This window comes from Boleophthalmus pectinirostris, unplaced genomic scaffold (genome assembly GCF_026225935.1).
Source record: "Boleophthalmus pectinirostris isolate CB_2022bp ecotype Guang Dong unplaced genomic scaffold, ASM2622593v1 HiC_scaffold_20, whole genome shotgun sequence".
Lineage (NCBI taxonomy): Eukaryota > Metazoa > Chordata > Actinopteri > Gobiiformes > Gobiidae > Boleophthalmus > Boleophthalmus pectinirostris.
In genome coordinates, this window is record NW_026571153.1 from 25,398,425 (window position 1) to 25,417,909 (window position 19,485).

A 19,485-nucleotide genomic window follows, 5' to 3' on the forward strand; every position below is an offset into this window, starting at 1 on the left:
CAATATGTACGTCTTAAAGCTGCACTGTGAACCTTTTGAGATTAGGGGTCTGTCATTGGTTTGTTTTCATGGAGATGTTATTGCTTAGCCTAAAATATTTCACAGTATGGCATTAAACGTATCTCCATGGAGACAAGCAGGCAATGTTATAATGCTGTTACCTCCTCAAAAACATACTCAGGATTGTGTTTTGTTTCATTCACACATGTTTGAGTAACACTTTATTATTAGTCTGTCTACATCTCAAGCTCAAAATGCTCTGTTCCACCTTGCGATGTCATCAAGCAGTAGGTAGTTTTCAAGTTAACAGCTACATGACATCACAACTTGGTGGAGCAGAGTGTTTTCGGTCAGAGAGAAAAACTGAGAGAAAAACATGTGTGATAAACATGTGTGAATGAAACAAAACACAACTCCAGGTCTGATTGTAACGAAAAAAACAACATCATAACAGACTATAGTGTAATTTTAACTCTTTAAGTAATTACTAAACCTCAGTTATTCTTAATAACTATTTGTTCAGTATGAATGAAGTCTTTGCTCATGCTTTATTAAGGCAATTTTTAATTACATTATATATTTCACATTGCATATGTAATTTTTTATCTATATATTCAGTCTTTTATCTATATTTACATGGTCATGGTCTCAAGAATCTGGAGTATATGTTTTGTATATTTTGTTATGTTTCCACCACCACCAGACTAATCATTACACTAAAAATTAACACTGAAATCCATACAAGCTTAGAATAAATAGTTAAAAGATGCACTGTGTAACTTTTTGGTTATGGTTCTGTCACCTGCTTTTTTCTATGGATATGCCATTGCTCTGCTTAGAATATTCTACAGTATGAGATTAAACAGCTCTACCTTACATTTTTTCAATAACAGGTGGTTTTATAGCTCAAAAATACTCAGAAAAACAACATTCTGACTGTGAGTGGGGTAGCCTTTCCACAGACCTGACCTGTAACTGTTTGGTCTTCATGAAGATGGAAAGGTTTAATACCATACTGTGAAACATTCCTGTCAAAGCAATAACATCTCCATGGAGAAAAGCGTTTTACATACTCTCCACCAGAAAAGTTACACAATGCACCTTTAGTTAGTCAAAAAAAGGTTTCCAGAGGTTTACTTCAGGCTGGTTGGAGTGAAGTCTGGGGCGATGTGAGGACACTTGTTCTGTAGGAGGCAGAGGTGATTCTCCTTTTTCCAGTCAGAAGTTTCTTAGTTTTTTTCTTCAGTTTTGAGCATCTATATTTAATACTGTGGAGGCTATAGAGCTGGAGAAGCACTGTTCTGCCTTCTCCACTGCTCTACTCACGCTCAAATATTAAGGTCACATAAAGTTCATTTAAAGAGCCCGTACCTGATTTTAAAGGGCTCATATTGTGCTGTTTTCTGAGCTATGATATAATGTTGTTTCCTCATCGCAAACATATCTGGAGTTGTGATTTGTTTTGTTCATTCACACATGTTTAAACACACAAACCCTGCATATTTAGGCTGAGTTCTTCTCTCAAACAGAAAACCCTCCAACTTGTGACATCATGTGGTCATACAGGAAGTGCTCCACTGTGTTTTTAAACTTCATACACTTTCATTAGAATCATTTGGATAATTTCAGCTCTGGGATTGACAATTGCCACGTTTACATTAGAGATTTAATTCCGAATAAAAATGACTTAATTCTGAATAAAAATTAATTCAGATAAAAAAAAAAACATGTAAACCAGGGGTGTCAAACTCATTTTGGTCCGGGGGCCATATCCAACCTACTTTGATCCCAAAGGGGCCGGATCAGAAAACTCATGGCATATAAACCCAAAAATAGCAATAAGTTCAAATATTTGTGCAGAGAAACGCTAATCTATTACAAACATCTTTTTTAATTGATGAACTCTTTCTGTTACAAAATATTATAATATTATGAACAACCTGAAACTTTAAGAAAAATGCAATTTCAACACAATGTTTTAACTTTAACAAACAGGAATAAGTAAATTTTTCTTGGAAAATCTTGCACTCGGCGTCCACTTTTTTCATTTTTGACATTTTGCTGATGAGGGTGTCACGGTCAACAGTCAAAACGATCGTCCTTTAAGAGCGTTTGGAAAGAGGCAAGTCTTCATTTGTGCTGCTCTGTTGGAAGGTGTCCACGTACAGAGGCGCTGGAGATGCTGCTATGATAAACGGCGCAGAAAATTAGGGCCAGATTAAAGGTCTTGGAGGGCCAGATTTGGCCCCCAGGCCGAGTGTTTGACACCCCTAAACACTTAATTCCTAATGAAAATGTTTATTAATAATTAAGTGGGTGGTTTATTCTGATACTGAAGTCAAATTAATGTATTCCTCGATCATGTAAACGCTTATTCTTCTTAAAAATAATTCCGGTTGTTCAGCGCATGCTCGTTTGGTTGCCATTCTGACGTGACCTGGACAATCATGGTTTGTATCATGTTTGTGTCTGTGGCGTAACAACAAACCAAGATGACAAAAAAGCTGGTAGCAGCTGAAGTGTGTGTTTTCTTTCTTCTTGTTTTCTTAAATAAAGGCGAGTTAACATGTTTTCAATGTAAAGCTCATTTCGGAATTATTATTTCCTTGTACACTCGAAGGAAAATATTTTATTTCTGAACTATTTAATTCAGAAAAATTAATTTGGAATTAAAAACACATCATGTAAATGTACTACTAATGTCTACTGAACTAAAGGTAAAAGGAGCTGTATTGTGAGCTCTGGAGATGTAGACAAACTTATAATAAAGTGTTACTGAAACATGTGTGAATAAAACAAAACACAACTCCAGATCTATTTTAGAGGAGATAACAACATTATAACATGGCCAAAAGCTCACAAGAGTCCATTTTCTGTAAGATAAGACTGCATTGTACTTGTACTGTAGATTTTCAGTGCGGTCTTGAGACACCAGAATAGTTTTACAGTAATATGAAAAATGGCGACATGACAAAAGGAGACAAACAAGGAAAAAAAAACAAACAGAAATTTCAAATGAAATCAAAATAAAGTTGATTATGAAATGAGCACTGACCTGTGAGAGATCGGGAATGTCCCCCTGATCTATTCCAACTTGCTGTCGTCAAAATGGAGAAATAAAAAAATAAAGAGGAAGAGGAGGAGGAGGAGAGGAGGTGAAAGAGCAGAGGAGAGAGGGAAGAGGAGGAGAGGAAAAAGGAGAAGAGAGAAGAAGAAGAAGAAGGGAGCAGGGGATAAGGATGAGGGGAGGAAGAGGGGGAGAGGAAAGAGGAGGAAGATGAGGGAAGATAAGCAGGTGTAACAGAAGAGAGGAGGAATAAGAGAAGAAGGAAAGAGGAGAGGAAGGAGGGGGTGGAGGTCAAAGGAAGGAAGAAGTGGAGGAGAGAAGAGAGAAAGGGGAGGAAGACAAGAGAAGAGTGGTGGATAGGAGAGGAAAGGAAAGGAGGAAAGAGCGGAGAGAGAGAGGAGGAAGAGAAGAGGAGAAAAAGAGAGAGGAGGCACAGAGAAAAGGTGGAAGGAGGGATGAAAGAGAGAGAGGAAGAGGGTGAGTGGGGGTCAGGAAGGAAAATAAAGAAGAAGGGGGTAGGAGAGGAGGAGGAAAGGAGAGAGAGAGGAGCAGAGGAGAGATGAGGAGAAGAGGAAGAGGGGAGAGGGCAGATGAAAAGGAAGAGGAGGAGGAAGAGGAGAAGAGCGAAGAGAAGCAGAGAGTAAGAGGAGAAGAAGAGGAGGTGGGTGGGGTCAAATGGAGAATTCAGGATCCGTTATTCATGCAGTGACCAAAACGTAAACAACAGAAATAAACATGAAAATCTGTGAATGAAGATTTGGATCGGACCAAAACCAAACTTTAAAGTGACATTACGGAACATGGCCAATGAGGAAGACAAGTGGATTATGGGTAATGGGTGACACAATTATAACAGGGACATTTTTGGACTAGGACTTACTTAGACATAAATTTGAACAAAATATTTAGGAATTATACATTTTAATAACTTTTCACAATCAAATCAGTCAAGTGTTTTTACGTACTATGCAACTTTTCAGGGCTGAGGAGTCCGACATCTTGTTCTGCTCGTTTCTATGGAGATGTTATTGTTTTCCCTGGAATGTTTCACAGTTCGCCATTAAATTTATCTTTCTTGCAACTATTCAAATGTTGGTTTTACTTTTTTAATGCTCAAAAATACCTTGAAAATCATGAAGTCTTGATGTGTAATTTGTCCTGGTTTTGTTTCTATGGAGCTAGACTGTTAAATGCAATACTGTGGAACATTCTAGGCACAGCAGTTGGTATCTCCATGGAAACAAGCAGATGAGGGACGGGCAAAGTTACATAGTGCCGCTTTAAATCATGTCTTTTGTGATATTAATTATTAGGTAGGTTTTAAAGGGCCCATATTACACCATTTTCTGATCTGTTATAATGTTGTTTTCTCATCACAAACAGACCTGGAGTTGTAAATAAAACACTTTGTTCCACCTTGTGATGTCATGTCATACAGGAAGTGCTCCACTGTGTTTTTAAACTCCATACGCCTCAACAAGAATCATTTGGATCATTTCAGCTTTGGAAATTCCAATCTCTACTGAACTAAAGGTAAAGTGTAGCTGTTAATTTGAAAACTACCACTTCATGACATCACAAGGTAGAACACAGCATTTTAAGCTTTGGAGATATAGACAGACTAACAATAAAGGATTACTCAAATGGATGTAACGATCTAAATCTCTCAGTACGATATAATCACAATATGAATCTCACGGTACGATATTTATTGCGATATTTTAGAAAGGCTGATATAACTGTAGATAAGACACTTTTTGGCTTTTAAAATACCTTGACAAGATTTTGGTGAGTTATTACTGTCAGAATCTCAAGAATTCAAGTAAAAAACATATTTCTTCGTGTTGTCTGCGCTGAAATGAATCATGGGATATGTAGTTCTCTATGTTTATTAACTATTGCTACTATTAAAAAAAGCATTTAAGCAAAGAAACTTGTAATTCGATATATTGTGACAGCCCACGATATTATTGTGAGGTTTTTGACAATACGATATCACAATATTTCGGTTATTGTTACATCCCTAACTCAAACATGTGTGAATGAAATAAAACACAACTCCAGGTCTGTTTGTGATGGAGATACAATTTTCTAACAAGTCTTAACGCTCACAAGAGTCAGTTTTGAGTAATACAGGCTCTTTAAACAATTTCATATGTAATGTTGTGGAAAAGCCAATTTTTAACCAATTTTACCAAATAAAACATGTCTTTAAAACATCATTTATCAACTTAATTCATACCATCCACTTCAAATGAGGCTTTTGCAGTATCTCAGTCTCTTAAAGTAGCGTAATCTGCCTAAAAATAGAAAGCTAATTATTGACTCCTACACAATGGGGCACTATTGTTTTAATTTAAACGTCTCAAATATAATTATGGCTTTGGGGCTGGTCTGGACATAATTATAGAAGACAAAAGGAGGAGATAGGGAGCGCTCACTCTCCTGCGCTCTGCCCCAGCTCACACTCTGGGTTTAAAATCATCATGAATACTCAAACTATTTATGTATTTTAAATGGGGACTCAGAATAGCTCATGTTACTTAGTCCTGGTTTAAATTTTGATGAGTTCTGGTTTAATTCTGGCTTAGTCTTGGTTTAGTCCTGGTTTTAGATCGGTTTTGGTTCAGGTTTGGTCGTGGTTTGGTCTTGGTTCAGTCCTGATTTAGACCTGGTTCTAGATCTGGTTTACTTGTGGTTAAGTCTTGGTTTTAGTCCTGGTTTTAGTCGTAGTTTTAGTCCTGGTTTGGTGCTGTTTGGTCCTGGATTAGTCCTGGATTTAGATCTGGGTAAATCCTGGAATAGTCGTGATTTAGTCCTGGTTTAGTCCTGGTTCATCCCTGGTTTTAGTTCTGGTTTAGTCCTGGTTTTAGATCCGTTTTGGTCACGGTTTGGTCACAGTTTGGTACCTTTTTGGTCTGTGTTTGGTCCTGGTTCGGTCCTGGTTCAGCCCTGGTTTAGTCCTGGTTCAGCCCTGGTTTTAGTTCTGGTTTAGTCCTGGTTTTAGACCTATTTGGTCCTGATTTTAGATCTGGTTTGGTCCCGGTTTGGTCTGTGTTTGATCCTGATTCAGCCCTGGTTTAGACCTGGTTCTAGATCTGGTTCTAGATCTGTTTTAGTTGTGGTTAAGTCCTGGTTCAGTCCTGGTTTTAGTCCTGGTTTGGTGCTATTTGGTCCTGGATTAGTCCTGGTTTTAGATCTAGTTAAATCCTGGATTAGTCCTGGTTTAGCCCTGGTTTAGTCTTGGTTTTACCCACGGCTAAACCTTGGTTTTAGCCCTGATTTACTTCTGGTTTAATCCTGGTTTTCCTGGTTTGGATCTTGCTCAGTCGTCATTTTCAAACCAGTTTAAACCTATTTTTATAAGGCAGTACTTTAAAGAATCACGGGTCATGTTCATAGTTTGTGGTGTGTTGAAGATGCAGGAGCAGAGAGCATGCTGGGAAGGCCCTGTGCACCGAGGAGCATCCATCTTTGTCAGGGCAGGGCACACTAGCGTTAGCATTAGCCTCCCTCCACAGGCTATTTTAGGTCTGCATACTGTACTCTATGTACACTTATGTACTGGGAATGTAGGGCAGCCATTTCTAACAGCCTTTCTAACAACTACTGCAAACTACTACTACTGCTGCTACTACTACTACTACTATAGCAGCTATTGGTACTTCTACTACTAAATGTACTACTATTCCTACTATTATTACTATAACGCCTACTGGTGCTTCTACTGCTACTTAATCTGCTACTAATCTACTACTATGAAAGCAGCTATTGGTACTGCGACTACTAAATCTTCTACTACTACTACCACTATAGCGACTACAGCTACTAGTACTACTACTACTACTACTATAGTGACTACAGTTACTACTACTATGATAACAACTAAAGGTACTACTACTACTACTACTACTACTACTACTACTACTACTACTACTACTACTACTACTACTACTACTACTATAGCAACTACTGGTATTAAATCTATTACTGTCACTACTACTGTTGCTACTATTACTACTACTACTACTATAGTAACTACAGTTACTAGTACTACTATAACGACTACTAGTACTACTACTACTACTATAGTGATTGTTGGTACTTCTACTACTAAATCTATTACTGTCACTACTACTGTTACTACTGCTACTATGGTGACTGTTGGCACTTCTACTACTAAATCTACTACTGCTCCTACACTACACTACCACTACTACTACTACTACTACTACTACTACTACTACTACTACTACTACTACTACTACTACTACTACTACTACTACTACTACTACTACTACTACTACTACTACTACTACTACTACATCATCACAGACAGATCTTTCTAAGAACTACTACAACTATAGCAACTATTGGTACTTCTAATACTGCTAAATCTATTACTGCTAATGCTTCTACTTTTTTTTTATGCTACAGCTGTGACTACTACTACTGCTACTACTATAATTCTACTGCAATTTTTACTACTGCTACTATTCAATAGCTGCTACAGCTACTGTTACTACTACTGCTACTGCTACTACTACTACTGCTGCTGCTGCTGCTGCTACTACTACTGCTACTACTATTACTGCTGCGACTACTGCAACTTTTGACTATTATTAATTCCTGATATAATACTGATATAGATTACATTTTTCCCACAATAATTCTAGTGATTTCTTTTGCCAATCTAAATGCAAATAATGTCATAAAAATAGATGGTAACGTGTCATTTTGAAGCTACATCCTGAAAGTTGTATTCAGGACCTCATTTAGAGATTAGAGATAATACCCCAGTAATATTCTTTGCAGGAAAGTGAAAGTACCTCTGCCACTTTGAGGAACTCCGAGAGTTTGGTCATTCTGTACAGGAACTTTTTATAAATGTCCAACGCATCTTTACACTGGTTTTTCTTCATGTCGAAATATTTCTCTGCAAAAACAAAAATGTAGAGGTGTTAGCATCACAAACACAAAAATCAATCTGAATATTAGTGATTTTTGACAAACATTGTGTTAGAGCAGACTCTCTACCAGAAACATCACACAGTGCACCTTTAAGCACATTTTAAACAGGTACTTCAATACTTTTACTTAAGCAGATTTTTCACGTGATACTTTTACTTTTATTTGAGTATTATTTTTGCTCCTGCATCTGTACTGTACTGTAATGACCAACACTGAGTACTTCTTCCACTACTGCTTTCTACACAGTTTTCCATGACAGGGAGGACTTACCGAGCAGGTTAATGACTCCTTCATTGTAGGCCGCGAACAGCCGAATGGAGTCTCTGAACAGCAGCATGAAGGCAGAGTTTATCACACCATTGGTCAGCTCGTTTGGATTGGCCTAAAAACACAAACAAGAACTTACAGGAGCTCAGAGAAAAACAAAACCAGCAATGGAGAATTATGACTTGGTTTGGTGAGTTGGTACCTGTGGTGAATATTCATCATTGTTTTACATCAGTTAAGTAGCAGTTTGTGGGGAAAAAATACCAAAAAAAGTTGCTGAGCTGAGTTGTCAAATCATAACTAAGTTTTGACTCTTGTGAAAGTGCTCCTGACAGGTTAGACTACTCATTTGACTAAAACAAAGTTGAGATCATTATATTTAACCTTTTACACAAATAACGTCACGCAAGGGAATTCCAAAACCTAGCATCTATCTAGTACACTGGGCAAAAACTCCTATAGTTTACACAGAAATTATTATGTGACAAGCTAAATTATGAGGAAAGAACCTTATTTTCTTATCTATCTCTTTTTTCTTCTGTCAAATTGAAAACATTCTTCCACCTTGTGATGCCATGTGGTAATACAGGAAGTGCTCTATTGTGTTTTTAAACTCCATACACCTTCACTAGAATGATGATAATGGACGATTTCAGCCCTGGAATTGACAATCTTTACTGAACTAAAAGTAAAACTGTTAATTTGAAAACTTCCGCTTCGTGATATCACAAGGTGGAACAGAGCATTTTGAGCTTTAGAGATATAGACAGACTACTAAAGCAGGATTACTCAAACATGTGTGAATGAAACAAAACACAATTTCCACAATTTTTTTCAGACTATAAGGCGCACCGGATTATAAGACGCAATATCAGTAATGTTGAATTCTCCCATTTATTTTCACACATAATGCGCACCAGATTATAAGGCGCATTAAGCAAAGCAAATGGACGACACTTGAGACTGATCCCTCAGCCCAGGCATCCACGATCAATTGGCAGATCGTGGCGTAATTTGCCCGGCGTTGCCTCCCTGTCTTGGTGGATGTGTATTATGAATGTGTGGGCGGATAATTTAAGTTATTTTTTTTTTATTTCCTACGAAGAAGACTCAAATACACATTGAGTAATAATGTGTTTAACGAAGCTTTGCGGACATTTGTTTACGTTTTACAGAAACAAAACTTAAAACCACATGGCTAATTTGCATAAACTATAAGTGCTGAAAAAAAGAAGAGAAAATTAAAGGATTTTAAGTGTGTCTTATAGTCCGAAAAATACGGTATGTTTTTGAGGAGGTAACTAGATTCTAAAATGTCTTAAAGCTTACAAGCGTCAAATATAGGACAGTATAAGACAGTAAAAATCTGCGGTTTAATTTTTGTCCCATATGACCTTGCCAATTTCATATTATTTGTTTTATGAGAGCCAGAACTTGATACTGCGCAATCTGTAACAACAATCACAAAAATACTATGTTAAATTCTTAGTTTTAAATGTGGAAATCAGCGTGGCATTTTCAGATCATTCTTTTCTTTTTGGACTTTTTTTCCCTAAACTACACTGAATGGCTTTTCTTAAACTTGAGCTTTCCAGGAAGCAGAGAAAAACCACAAAACACCAAAGAGAAACTTCATTCATTTTTAAGCGTCCTGCTCCAAACCACAAGGCAGCCAACAATTTCTGTAAACCTCCACCCAGCCCTCTGCTCTGCTCACAGCACAAACTTTCAAATGGGATTCTGAGCACATTTTAAACTCGGTAAAATATACAGCTACAAAAAATATGGCAAGAAAAGAACAACTATAAAACTGAAACTACTTTAAGGGAGCACTGCGTAACGTTTCTAGTAGAGGGTCTGCCACCATCAGATCTGTGGAGAAGAATTATTATATTCTTGAGCAATAGAAATGTCTTTAATGAATAAATGCCAGATGGATATGTTTAATTAGCCTGATTCATCAGCCGGTTTCACTTCGTGGAAACCATCTGACCTCGCAGCATTAGGATTTGTTCACTTGACAGTAGGTGGGTACTTTTTTATTTAACCAATCGATGCTATTTGTTCGTGACGTAATTAATGGCCCAAATCCCATACGAAGAAGGGCAATAACGTCTTTCCCCTTGATAAAATTAACCAAACATTCTCTCAGTCTCGGGAATCATTGCCAACACAGAATGTGTGGCTTTGTCTACGTCCATTTCGACCGCTTTGTTGTGCTGTATCACAAAAGAACCCAGACAGGTGCTTGAGTTTGACGTCATGGCTTCACAGCTCTCCGCTGATTGGCCGGTGTGCGGTCTACAACTTCTGGGGTTCTTGCAAACCGTGTAGTGTATTCTGATAACTGACCTAGTCTCTGGAGAGAAATGAAATTGCACTAGGTGGCACCAGCCTGGCTAATGTTTAATGTCATACCATGGAACATTCCAGGCAAAATAATGACATCTCCATGGAGGCAAGCAAGTGGCGACCCTCCACCAGAAAAGTTCCACAGTGCACTTTGAAGTCAGTGTCAGAATATTTGTATAACAGGATAAAGTTATTATTTATTTATAATAGGTCATAAAGAGGGGGTAATACGCAAAATTGACTTTTCTATCATATTATAACGCTGTTTCCTCATCAAAAACATGCTTGAAGTGGTTTTAGATGTCATCCATACATGTTTGAGCAATTTAGTGATCTCTCCTAAGCCCTATTCAAATCCTCTTTATGTTTAGTTGTAAGATTCTGTACAAGGCTCCGTCCCCAAACCTATATCACCCCATGCTCCCACACGACAATTCTCCAGAAATATACAAAAACATGATACAAAACAAGACACTACAACTTCACAAACCTGATGTGATGTGCAACTCTATGATAAATACTAAACCCAAATTAAAAGTGCACTATGTGACTCGGGTGGAGTGTCTGGCACTTGCTTGTGTCCAGAGAGATGCAACTGCCAAAATGTTCCACAGTCTGGCATTAAACTTTTCTGTGCTATGCTTCAACATTTGTGGATCATACGTTTGGAGATTTTATTTAAAAATAGTAACTCTCCCATAGAGTTTTGTGAAATCATGCTATTGTTAAATTCTAAAACCTGAATGCAACTTATTTCAGCCTCTAAAAACCCGGAGCAAGACCTGTTCTATATTCTTCTTCTAGGCCTACCGGTTCACTTTTTACATAAATCCTTTTTTCAAATAAGTGTGATTTCTATTAAAGCACAAATAAATGTACTTATGTTTTTAGCCTAACTGTTGCCGTGGTTACGTACCTGGAAATCCAGCAGTGCGTCGAGCTGGTTCTGAATAATGGGTAATGTCTTGATGAGTTTCTCTGTGTTCATGGTTCTCATTACTCCATCCACTCTGGACAGAAAAAAGGAGAAAAATGCATCTGTGCCACAGGTTTTCACTCACTTTTTTGTTGAAATTAAACATCTAAATGGGACCATACGCCTCCATATTGATCACAGACTGCTGTGCTGTTTAAATCCATTTTGTATTTTCTCTTGAGTTTTTGAGACCATCTTAATCTATAATACCATCCTGTTCCTAGTCCTGGTTTAGTCCCACTTAGTGCGAATCTAAGTCTTAGGTAAAATAAACTTTTTGGAGTTTTCTTTCACTCTGAAAGGGGAGTGACTTAGCACAGAGAGCAAGGAGAGGGGGGACTCAGAGCACCAAAAACAAAACTGAAACTGTGTCTCTGTCTCTCTCTCTCTCTCTCTCTCTCTCTCTCTCTGTCTGTCTGTCTCTCTCTCTCTGTGTCTCTCTGTCTCTTTCTATCTGTCTCTCTCTCCATCTCTTTCTCTCTGTGTCTCTCTGTCTCTCTCTCTATTTCTCTCTCTCTGTGTGTGTCTCTTTCTCTCTCTCTCTCTGCGTCTCTCTCTCTCTGTCTCTCTCTGTGTCTCTGTCTCTCTCTCTGTCTCTTTCTCTCTCTCTGTGTGTGTGTCTCTGTCTCTTTCTCTCTCTCTCTGTGTGTCTCTGTCTTTCTGTCGCTCTCTGTCTCTCTCTCTCTCTTCCTCCATCTCTCATCTCTCTCTTCTCTCTCTCTGTCTTTTCTTACATACCCTCTCTTCAATTTGGTGAAATCCACAGCCACCAGCCTATAGGACACAGCTCTCCTCTCTTTCCTCCTCCCTCCTTTCCTTCCTCCATGTCTCCTCTCTCCCCCTCTCTTTCTCTTTCCCTCCATCTATCTTCTCTCTCTCTCCTCTGTTGAGTCCACTGCCACCAATCTGCAGGACACGGCTCTCCTCTCTTCAATAATCCCTCCTTTCCTTCCCTGATCTCCATGTTTTTCTCTCTCCACCTCTCCTCCCCCAATCTCTTTCCCTCCTTCCCTTTCTCTTTCTTACGTACCCTCTCTTCATCTTGGTGAAGTCCACTGCCACCAGTCTGTAGGACATGGCCTTCTCATTCAGGTATCGGCTGTAACGGCGAATAAAAGTCGACATGTCGTAACCTGGGAGACCAAGAGAGAGGAAGAGGGAGAGAAAGAAAACAGAGAGGGAGAATAGAGAGAGGAAGAAGAGAGTGGGAGAAGAGTGGGAGAAAATATAGATAGATAGATACAGAGAGAGAAAGAGAGGTGAAGAGAGTGGGAGACAAGAGAAAGGAAGAGAAGGAAGAGAGGAAGAAGACAGTGGGAGAAAAGAGAAAGAGAGAGAGAGAGGATAAAAAGAGTGGGAGAAAAGAAAGGAAGAGGAAGATGAGAGGAAGAAGAGAGTGGAAGAAAAGTGGGAGAAAAGATAGACAGATAGATAGGTAGATAGAGGAGAGAGAGAGAGAGAGAGAGGTGAAGAGAGTGTGAGAAAAAAGAAAGGAAGAGAAGGAAGAGAGGAAGAAGAGAGTGGGAGAAAAGAGAAAGAGAGGATGAAGAGAGTGAGAGAAAAGAGAGAGGGAGTGACGGAAAAGAGGAAGAAGAGAGTGGGAGAAAAGTGGGAGAAAAGATAGATAGATAGATAGATAGATAGAGGGAGAGAGAGAGAGAGAGAGAGAGAGAGAGGTGAAGAGAGTGGGAGAAAAGAGAAAGGAAGAGAAGGAAGAGAAGAAGAAGAGAGTGTGAGAAAAGAGTGAGAGAGAGAGAGCATGAAGAGAGTGGGAGAAGAGAGAGGAAGAGGAGGATGAGAGGAGAAGAGAGTGAGAGAAAGAGAAAAGAGAGGATGAAGAGAGTGAGAGAAAAGAGAGCAAATTACTTTGTTGCATAGTATAGCAAAAACCCTATACAGGAAGTGCGTGTTTTTAAACTCCATGCACCTTCACTAGAATCATTTACTAATCTCTACTGTAGGTAAAAGAAGCTGTTAACTTGAAAGCTACCACTATATGACATCACAAGGTGGAACAGAGCATTTTGAGCTTTGGGGATGTAGACAGACTAATGATAAAGGATTACTCAAACATGTGTGAATGAAACAAAACACAACTCCAGGTGTGTTTTTGAGAGGTAACCACATTCTAACATGACTAACAGCTCATCACAAGGGCACATTTTGCATCATATTGGACCTTTAATGTTGAAAATCACATTCTATTGTCTAAAGAGTGTTTTCTATAATCATCATGGTATCAGAATTGGTACTGAGTATCAAGTCTGTTTCCTAGTATCAAAACACTACATTCTATGTTGTTTATCAAAAACACTTGAAAATGCATTAGTAACAAGAGCTTTACTCGAAGACCAAACTGTACTGAACTGAACGGACAAAAAGCAGAGTCGTAATAGAACATTTTAAGAGAGCGGAGGTAAGAGGAAATTATGTTTTAAAAGCAACTGAAAAAAGCTAAAGATAACTCCATGGTCTTAAAAGCATTGAGTTTTGTGTAGATTTTGTGCACGTTCTGTGATGATGTGTGGAGGAGGAGAAGAGGTACCTTGGAGAGCTCCTTTGTCCAGGAAGTTGTTGAGGTTGAAAAGAGAGTTTCGAGAGGCCAAGTACTGGATGAAGCGCTGCAAAACAACAATGTAAGAAGGTTAAAATCAGGTCATATTGTTGATATGTGGTTTGAGTATACGAGGGAAATGTAATGTTCTCTTTGAAAACTATGTCTCTGCGTCTCTATAAAGTCTTAGTCTACATTTAGACTGCAGGGCTTAATGCTCAATGCAGATCTTTTTTGTGAAATCAGATTTTTTGTGAGGTCGTTGGTCACTTGTATGTGAACTCACTAACCTCGCTTTCCCTCCATTGACTAGAGTCTGAGCCTGACATGTAGGTGGGATGAATGTGACCTGGACGTTCAGACTGAAGTCACATGTCAAAAGATGGAATATGTATTGTTTTAAGGTGCACATATCCAAGTGTCCTGGGTCGCATTTGAAAAAATCTGATCTGTGTCGTTTAGACTGTCATTAAAAGATCAGATACAGGTCACATGGGGCGAAAAAGTCCAATTTGGGTCACTTCAGGCTGCAGTCTGCATGTAGCCTTATTCTGTGTGTCAGATGCCCTACCTGTGTCTCCATGGTGCCTTACTCTGTGTTAAAACTGCTATTAATCCTGTAGTTTAGATCTCTACCAAGATGTTCTGAAATGTCCCTGTGTGTCAGATGTCCTCCACTGTCTCCATGGAGATGTTACTGCTTTGCCTTGATTGTTCCACATTAAATAAACTTGGTTATCACAATGAAGATAAGTTAATGGTAAGATCTATGGAGAAGCAAGCCTGCACGTGGTAAAAATGTATATATTTTAAGGCATTTTTGAGCTATAAAACCCCTGTAATGGAATAAATGCAAGACAGATATTATGTTTAATGCCCTACTGTGGCACCCTACTGTCTCCACCCCAAGCTGCAGTTTGCACCTTTAAAATACAAAACTATTTCCAAAGTTCTGAAATATAAAGATCTAGCAGATAAGAAAATTTCTCATTTTATGTACAGAGTAAAAAACATAAGATGTTCTCACAGTGTGCAAAACTTGTTCCAAAACTTGTTCCAAAAGAATAAATAAAACACACTCCATATAACTCTGCAACAGTATCTATAAAATTGTCTCTAAAAATTCCATTAAACAAAAAAGAAGGGTCAAAGTTCAAAAACTAGGGTATGAAGTGATTTGGGAGACGTTGCGTTTTGTAGTTTATGTTACATTGATATAGTGGCCTCATTTGAGCAGAGCAAAAGTCTGTTTATGTTGCAGTTTTAAAGGACAATAGATCACAACAGTGACATTTAATTTAACTTTTGGTCACAAGCAATTAGCAGCTCCATCCAGTGTGTGTAATGTGTTTAAGATGCTGTGAGTGTGTGTGTGAGACGCAGGAGGTGAGTGTGTGTTTCAGACGGAGGAGGTGAGTGTGTGTTTGAGATGGAGGAGGTGAGTGTGTGTTTGAGATGGAGGAGGTGAGTGTGTGTTTCAGACGGAGGAGGTGAGTGTGTGTTTCAGATGGAGGAGGTGAGTGTGTGTTTCAGATGGAGGAGGTGAGTGTGTGTTTCAGATGGAGGAGGTGAGTGTGTGTTTCAGACGGAGGAGGTGAGTGTGTGTTTCAGATGGAGGAGGTGAGTGTGTGTATGAGATGGTGGATGAGAATGTGTGTTTGAGACAGAGGAGGTGAGTGTGTGTTTCAGATGGAGGAGGTGAGTGTGTGTTTCAGATGGAGGAGGTGAGTGTGTGTTTCAGATGGAGGAGGTGAGTGTGTGTTTGAGACGGAGGAGGTGTGTGTGTTAAAGCCCAGCCGAAATCAGGGTCTCGAGTTATATCGACTATCGGCCAAAATTCCGCTGATCAGTGCCGATATTTTTCTTTTTCCTCCGCTATTACAGCCCTGTAAAGCTGTGTTCAAACCAAACGCAAATGGTGGAAATAAATCGCGTCAAACTCTTTGCCACTTGACTTTTTGGGCTCCAAGCTCCAGCCAGGCTGTGGGCTCTGAGCTCCCGCCCGGCCGTGGACATTAATGAAGCAAAAACAAGTGCAGTTATTTCTCTGCCTTTTATTTTATATAGAGATACACATTTTTTGTTATTTTGTTTTCAAAGATTATTATTATGGTCATTGAACAACATATTTTTATTTTATATTAGTATATATATATATATATATATATATATATATATATATATATATATATATATATATATATATATTATTATTATTACTGACTTATTATTTAATTATTATGTTCTGGCTAAAGTTGTTTGAATATGCTAAAAAGTAAAACATTGCACCTGATTGTTACTAATAAAACTTTTTTGAAAAAGGTGAAAGTTTGCATGATTATTAAGTTTGTATACCAGTGATTTTTTTTTTTTTTTTTTTTAAGAATTATATCAGCTATCAGCCCAGCCTGGTGGCATTATATCAGTATCATAAAAATCCATATCGGTCGGGCTGTAGTGTGTGTGTTTGTGTTTAAAGGGAAATGTGGGGGAAGTCATGAAAACATCCGAGTGATTAGGAAAGACTATATTAAGAATTTTTTTAATTATTTATTCAGTTTTACTCCTGCTACTAAAACTTCTACAACTGCTACTACTACTGCTACTGCTACTCAGCTACTGCTCTACCGATTAATTACCAATTCAGCTTTTTCAGTTCCAGTACATATATATATACTATGACTTTAAGTATTTGCTGATCTCCTCTTGTGTAAATTATTTCACAAGAGGTGCAGTCCAGCAGTTATGTAAGTGTTCTTTATCTTTCAAAAGGTGACCGCACCTTTTTATATGAATTAAAGATCAAACATTATGAGACGTTCTAGAAGTCTTATTATGTTTAAGTAAAGGTCCAACCAGGCTATCTGCCTAACCGATATTATGGAACCGATACCTGATACCAGTGTCGTATCAGTGCATCCCTGCTACTAGTACTACTACAATCACTACCATTATTACTACTACAACTACTAGAGGCACCAGTAGACCAGTTGAGTGTTCATCATCAACATAGGGCGCACTCACACTAGAACTTTAGGACCATCTGCACTCACACCTGCACAACTGAACCAGGCCATGGCCGATGACATCATCACACAGCGCTGTTTGTTTACATGTTACGCAGTACTGCTATGAATGTTAGCGGAGTCCAGCGGCATGAAATATCTATGAAATAGTGAGGCAGATATGAGTCCTGCTGCAATACGCTTCACTCCAAATATATGGATATAAAAACAGCGCGGAGCAGTGAGGACAGCAGAACACCAGGCTGCAAAACTTCTCTCACTGTCCACTAATACTACTACACTACTACAACTACTACAACTACTACAACTACTACGACTACTACAACTACGACGACTTCTACGACTACGACGACGACTACGACGACTTCTACTTCTATTTCTACTACTACTACTACTTCTACTTCTACTACTTACTACTTCTACTTACTACTACTTCTACTTTCTACTTCTATTACTTCTATTACTACTACTACTTCTACTTCTATTACTACTTCTACTACTTCTATTACTACTACTTCTACTTCTATTACTACTACTACTACTTCTACTACTACTTCCACTACAACTAATTCTAATACTTCTACTACTACTTCTACTATTTCTACCTCTACTACTTCGACTACTACTACTTCTACTACTACTACTTCTACTACTACTACTACTACTATTACTACTACTACTATTACTACTACTACTACTACTATTACTACTACTAATTCTACTACTACTATTACTTCTTCTACTACTACCACTACCACTACTACCACTACTACTTCTATTACTACTATTACTACCACTACCACTACTACTTCTATAACTACTATTACTTCTACTACTACTACTACTAACTACTACTACTACTACTACTACTTCTTACTACTTCTACTACTTCTACTTCTACTACTACTACTACTACTACTACTACTACTTACTTACTACTACTTCTACTACTACTACTACTACTACTACTACTTCTACTACTTCTACTACTTCTACTACTACTACTACTACTACTACTACTACTACTACTACTACTACTACTACTACTACTACTACTACTACTACTACTACTACTACTACTACCACCACATTGCAAGAATTTATTAGGAAAGAAAAAAATGTAAAAGAACAGCATTTTTTCTGCATTTCTGAAGGTTTGGAGAGGGAGAAGCCCAAATCTATTATTGGTACGAGCTCCTCTAACAGAAATAACACAGGAACATGAATCATGAGGATTTCACGGTTCGCCCAAAGCTCTTAACGTGATTGACAGGGACAATCGGCCAATCACAGCACGTTCGCATAATCCACTTTTTAACAAATCTCTTTCTGCCCCAGGACACTTGAGCAAGACACTTTTTAAATGAACAAATCTAACCTCCCCTCAGGCAAATCTGGTGAAAAATGAAATATACTCAGCTCCTGCATTCATTTATAAGTAGAGAAGGAGAGGGGGGGGGGAAGAGACAGAGAGAGAGAGAGGGTGGAGAGAGAGAGAGAGGAGAGAGAGGGAGAAAAGATTAGAAAGAGAGTGAGAGAGAGATACAGAAAGAGGGAGAGGGAAAGAGAGTGGGAGAGAGAGCAAGAGAAGGAGAGAGAGTGGGAGAGGGAGGGAGAGATAAAGAGAGGATGAGAGAGTGAGTGAGAGAAAGGGAGATAGATAGACAGAGGGTGACAGGGAGAGGGGGAAGAGAGAGAGAGAGAGTGAGTGAGAGCTAGAGGGCAGAAGTGAGGATAAGAGTTTGTGAGAGAGGGAGGGAGAGAGAGGGAAAGAGGGGGGTGTAAGAGAATGAGAGCGAGAGAGAGAGAGAGAGAGAGAGAGAAAGAGAGAGTAGGTGTGTGTGAGAGAGAGATAAAGAGAATGAGAGTGAGAGAGGAGAAAGAGAGAGAGAGTGAGACAGTGTGTGTGAGAGAGATAGAGAGAGAGAAAGGGAGAGAGAGTGTGTGAGAGAGATAAAGAGAAAGAGAGAGAGAGGAAAAAGAGTGAGACAGTGTGTTTGTGAGAGAGAGAGAGAGAGAGAGAGAAAGGGAGAGAGAGAAAGGGAGAGATAAAGAGAGTGAGAGAGGGGAAAGAGAGAGAGAGTGAGACAGCGTGTGTGAGAGAGATAGAGAGAGAGAGAACAGGAGAGAGAGTGTGTGAGAAAGAGATAAAGAGAAAGAGAGTGAGAGAGGAGAAAGAGCAAGTGAGACAATGTGTATGTGTGTGTGTGTGAGTGAGTGTGAGAGAGAGAGAAAGAGAGAGACAGAAAGAGGGAGAGGGAAAGAGAGTGGG

General features: G+C 38.7%; 1 protein-coding gene across 2 annotated transcripts in view; it reads right to left on the minus strand.

Annotated features, from left to right (window-relative positions):
- The window catches only part of si:ch211-200p22.4 (phosphatidylinositol-binding clathrin assembly protein), a 136,832-nt gene that overhangs the window by 48,140 nt on the left and 69,207 nt on the right, over nt 1–19,485 (minus strand). For both annotated transcript variants that reach the window (XM_020917738.2, XM_055156276.1), the window contains exons 3-8: nt 14,179–14,254; nt 12,664–12,766; nt 11,574–11,667; nt 8,309–8,420; nt 7,897–8,003; nt 3,056–3,097 (exon numbers count right to left, since the gene is read on the minus strand). In XM_020917738.2, the coding sequence (XP_020773397.2) occupies nt 3,056–3,097; nt 7,897–8,003; nt 8,309–8,420; nt 11,574–11,667; nt 12,664–12,766; nt 14,179–14,254 (534 nt within the window). The remainder of the gene's footprint in view (nt 1–3,055; nt 3,098–7,896; nt 8,004–8,308; nt 8,421–11,573; nt 11,668–12,663; nt 12,767–14,178; nt 14,255–19,485) is intronic.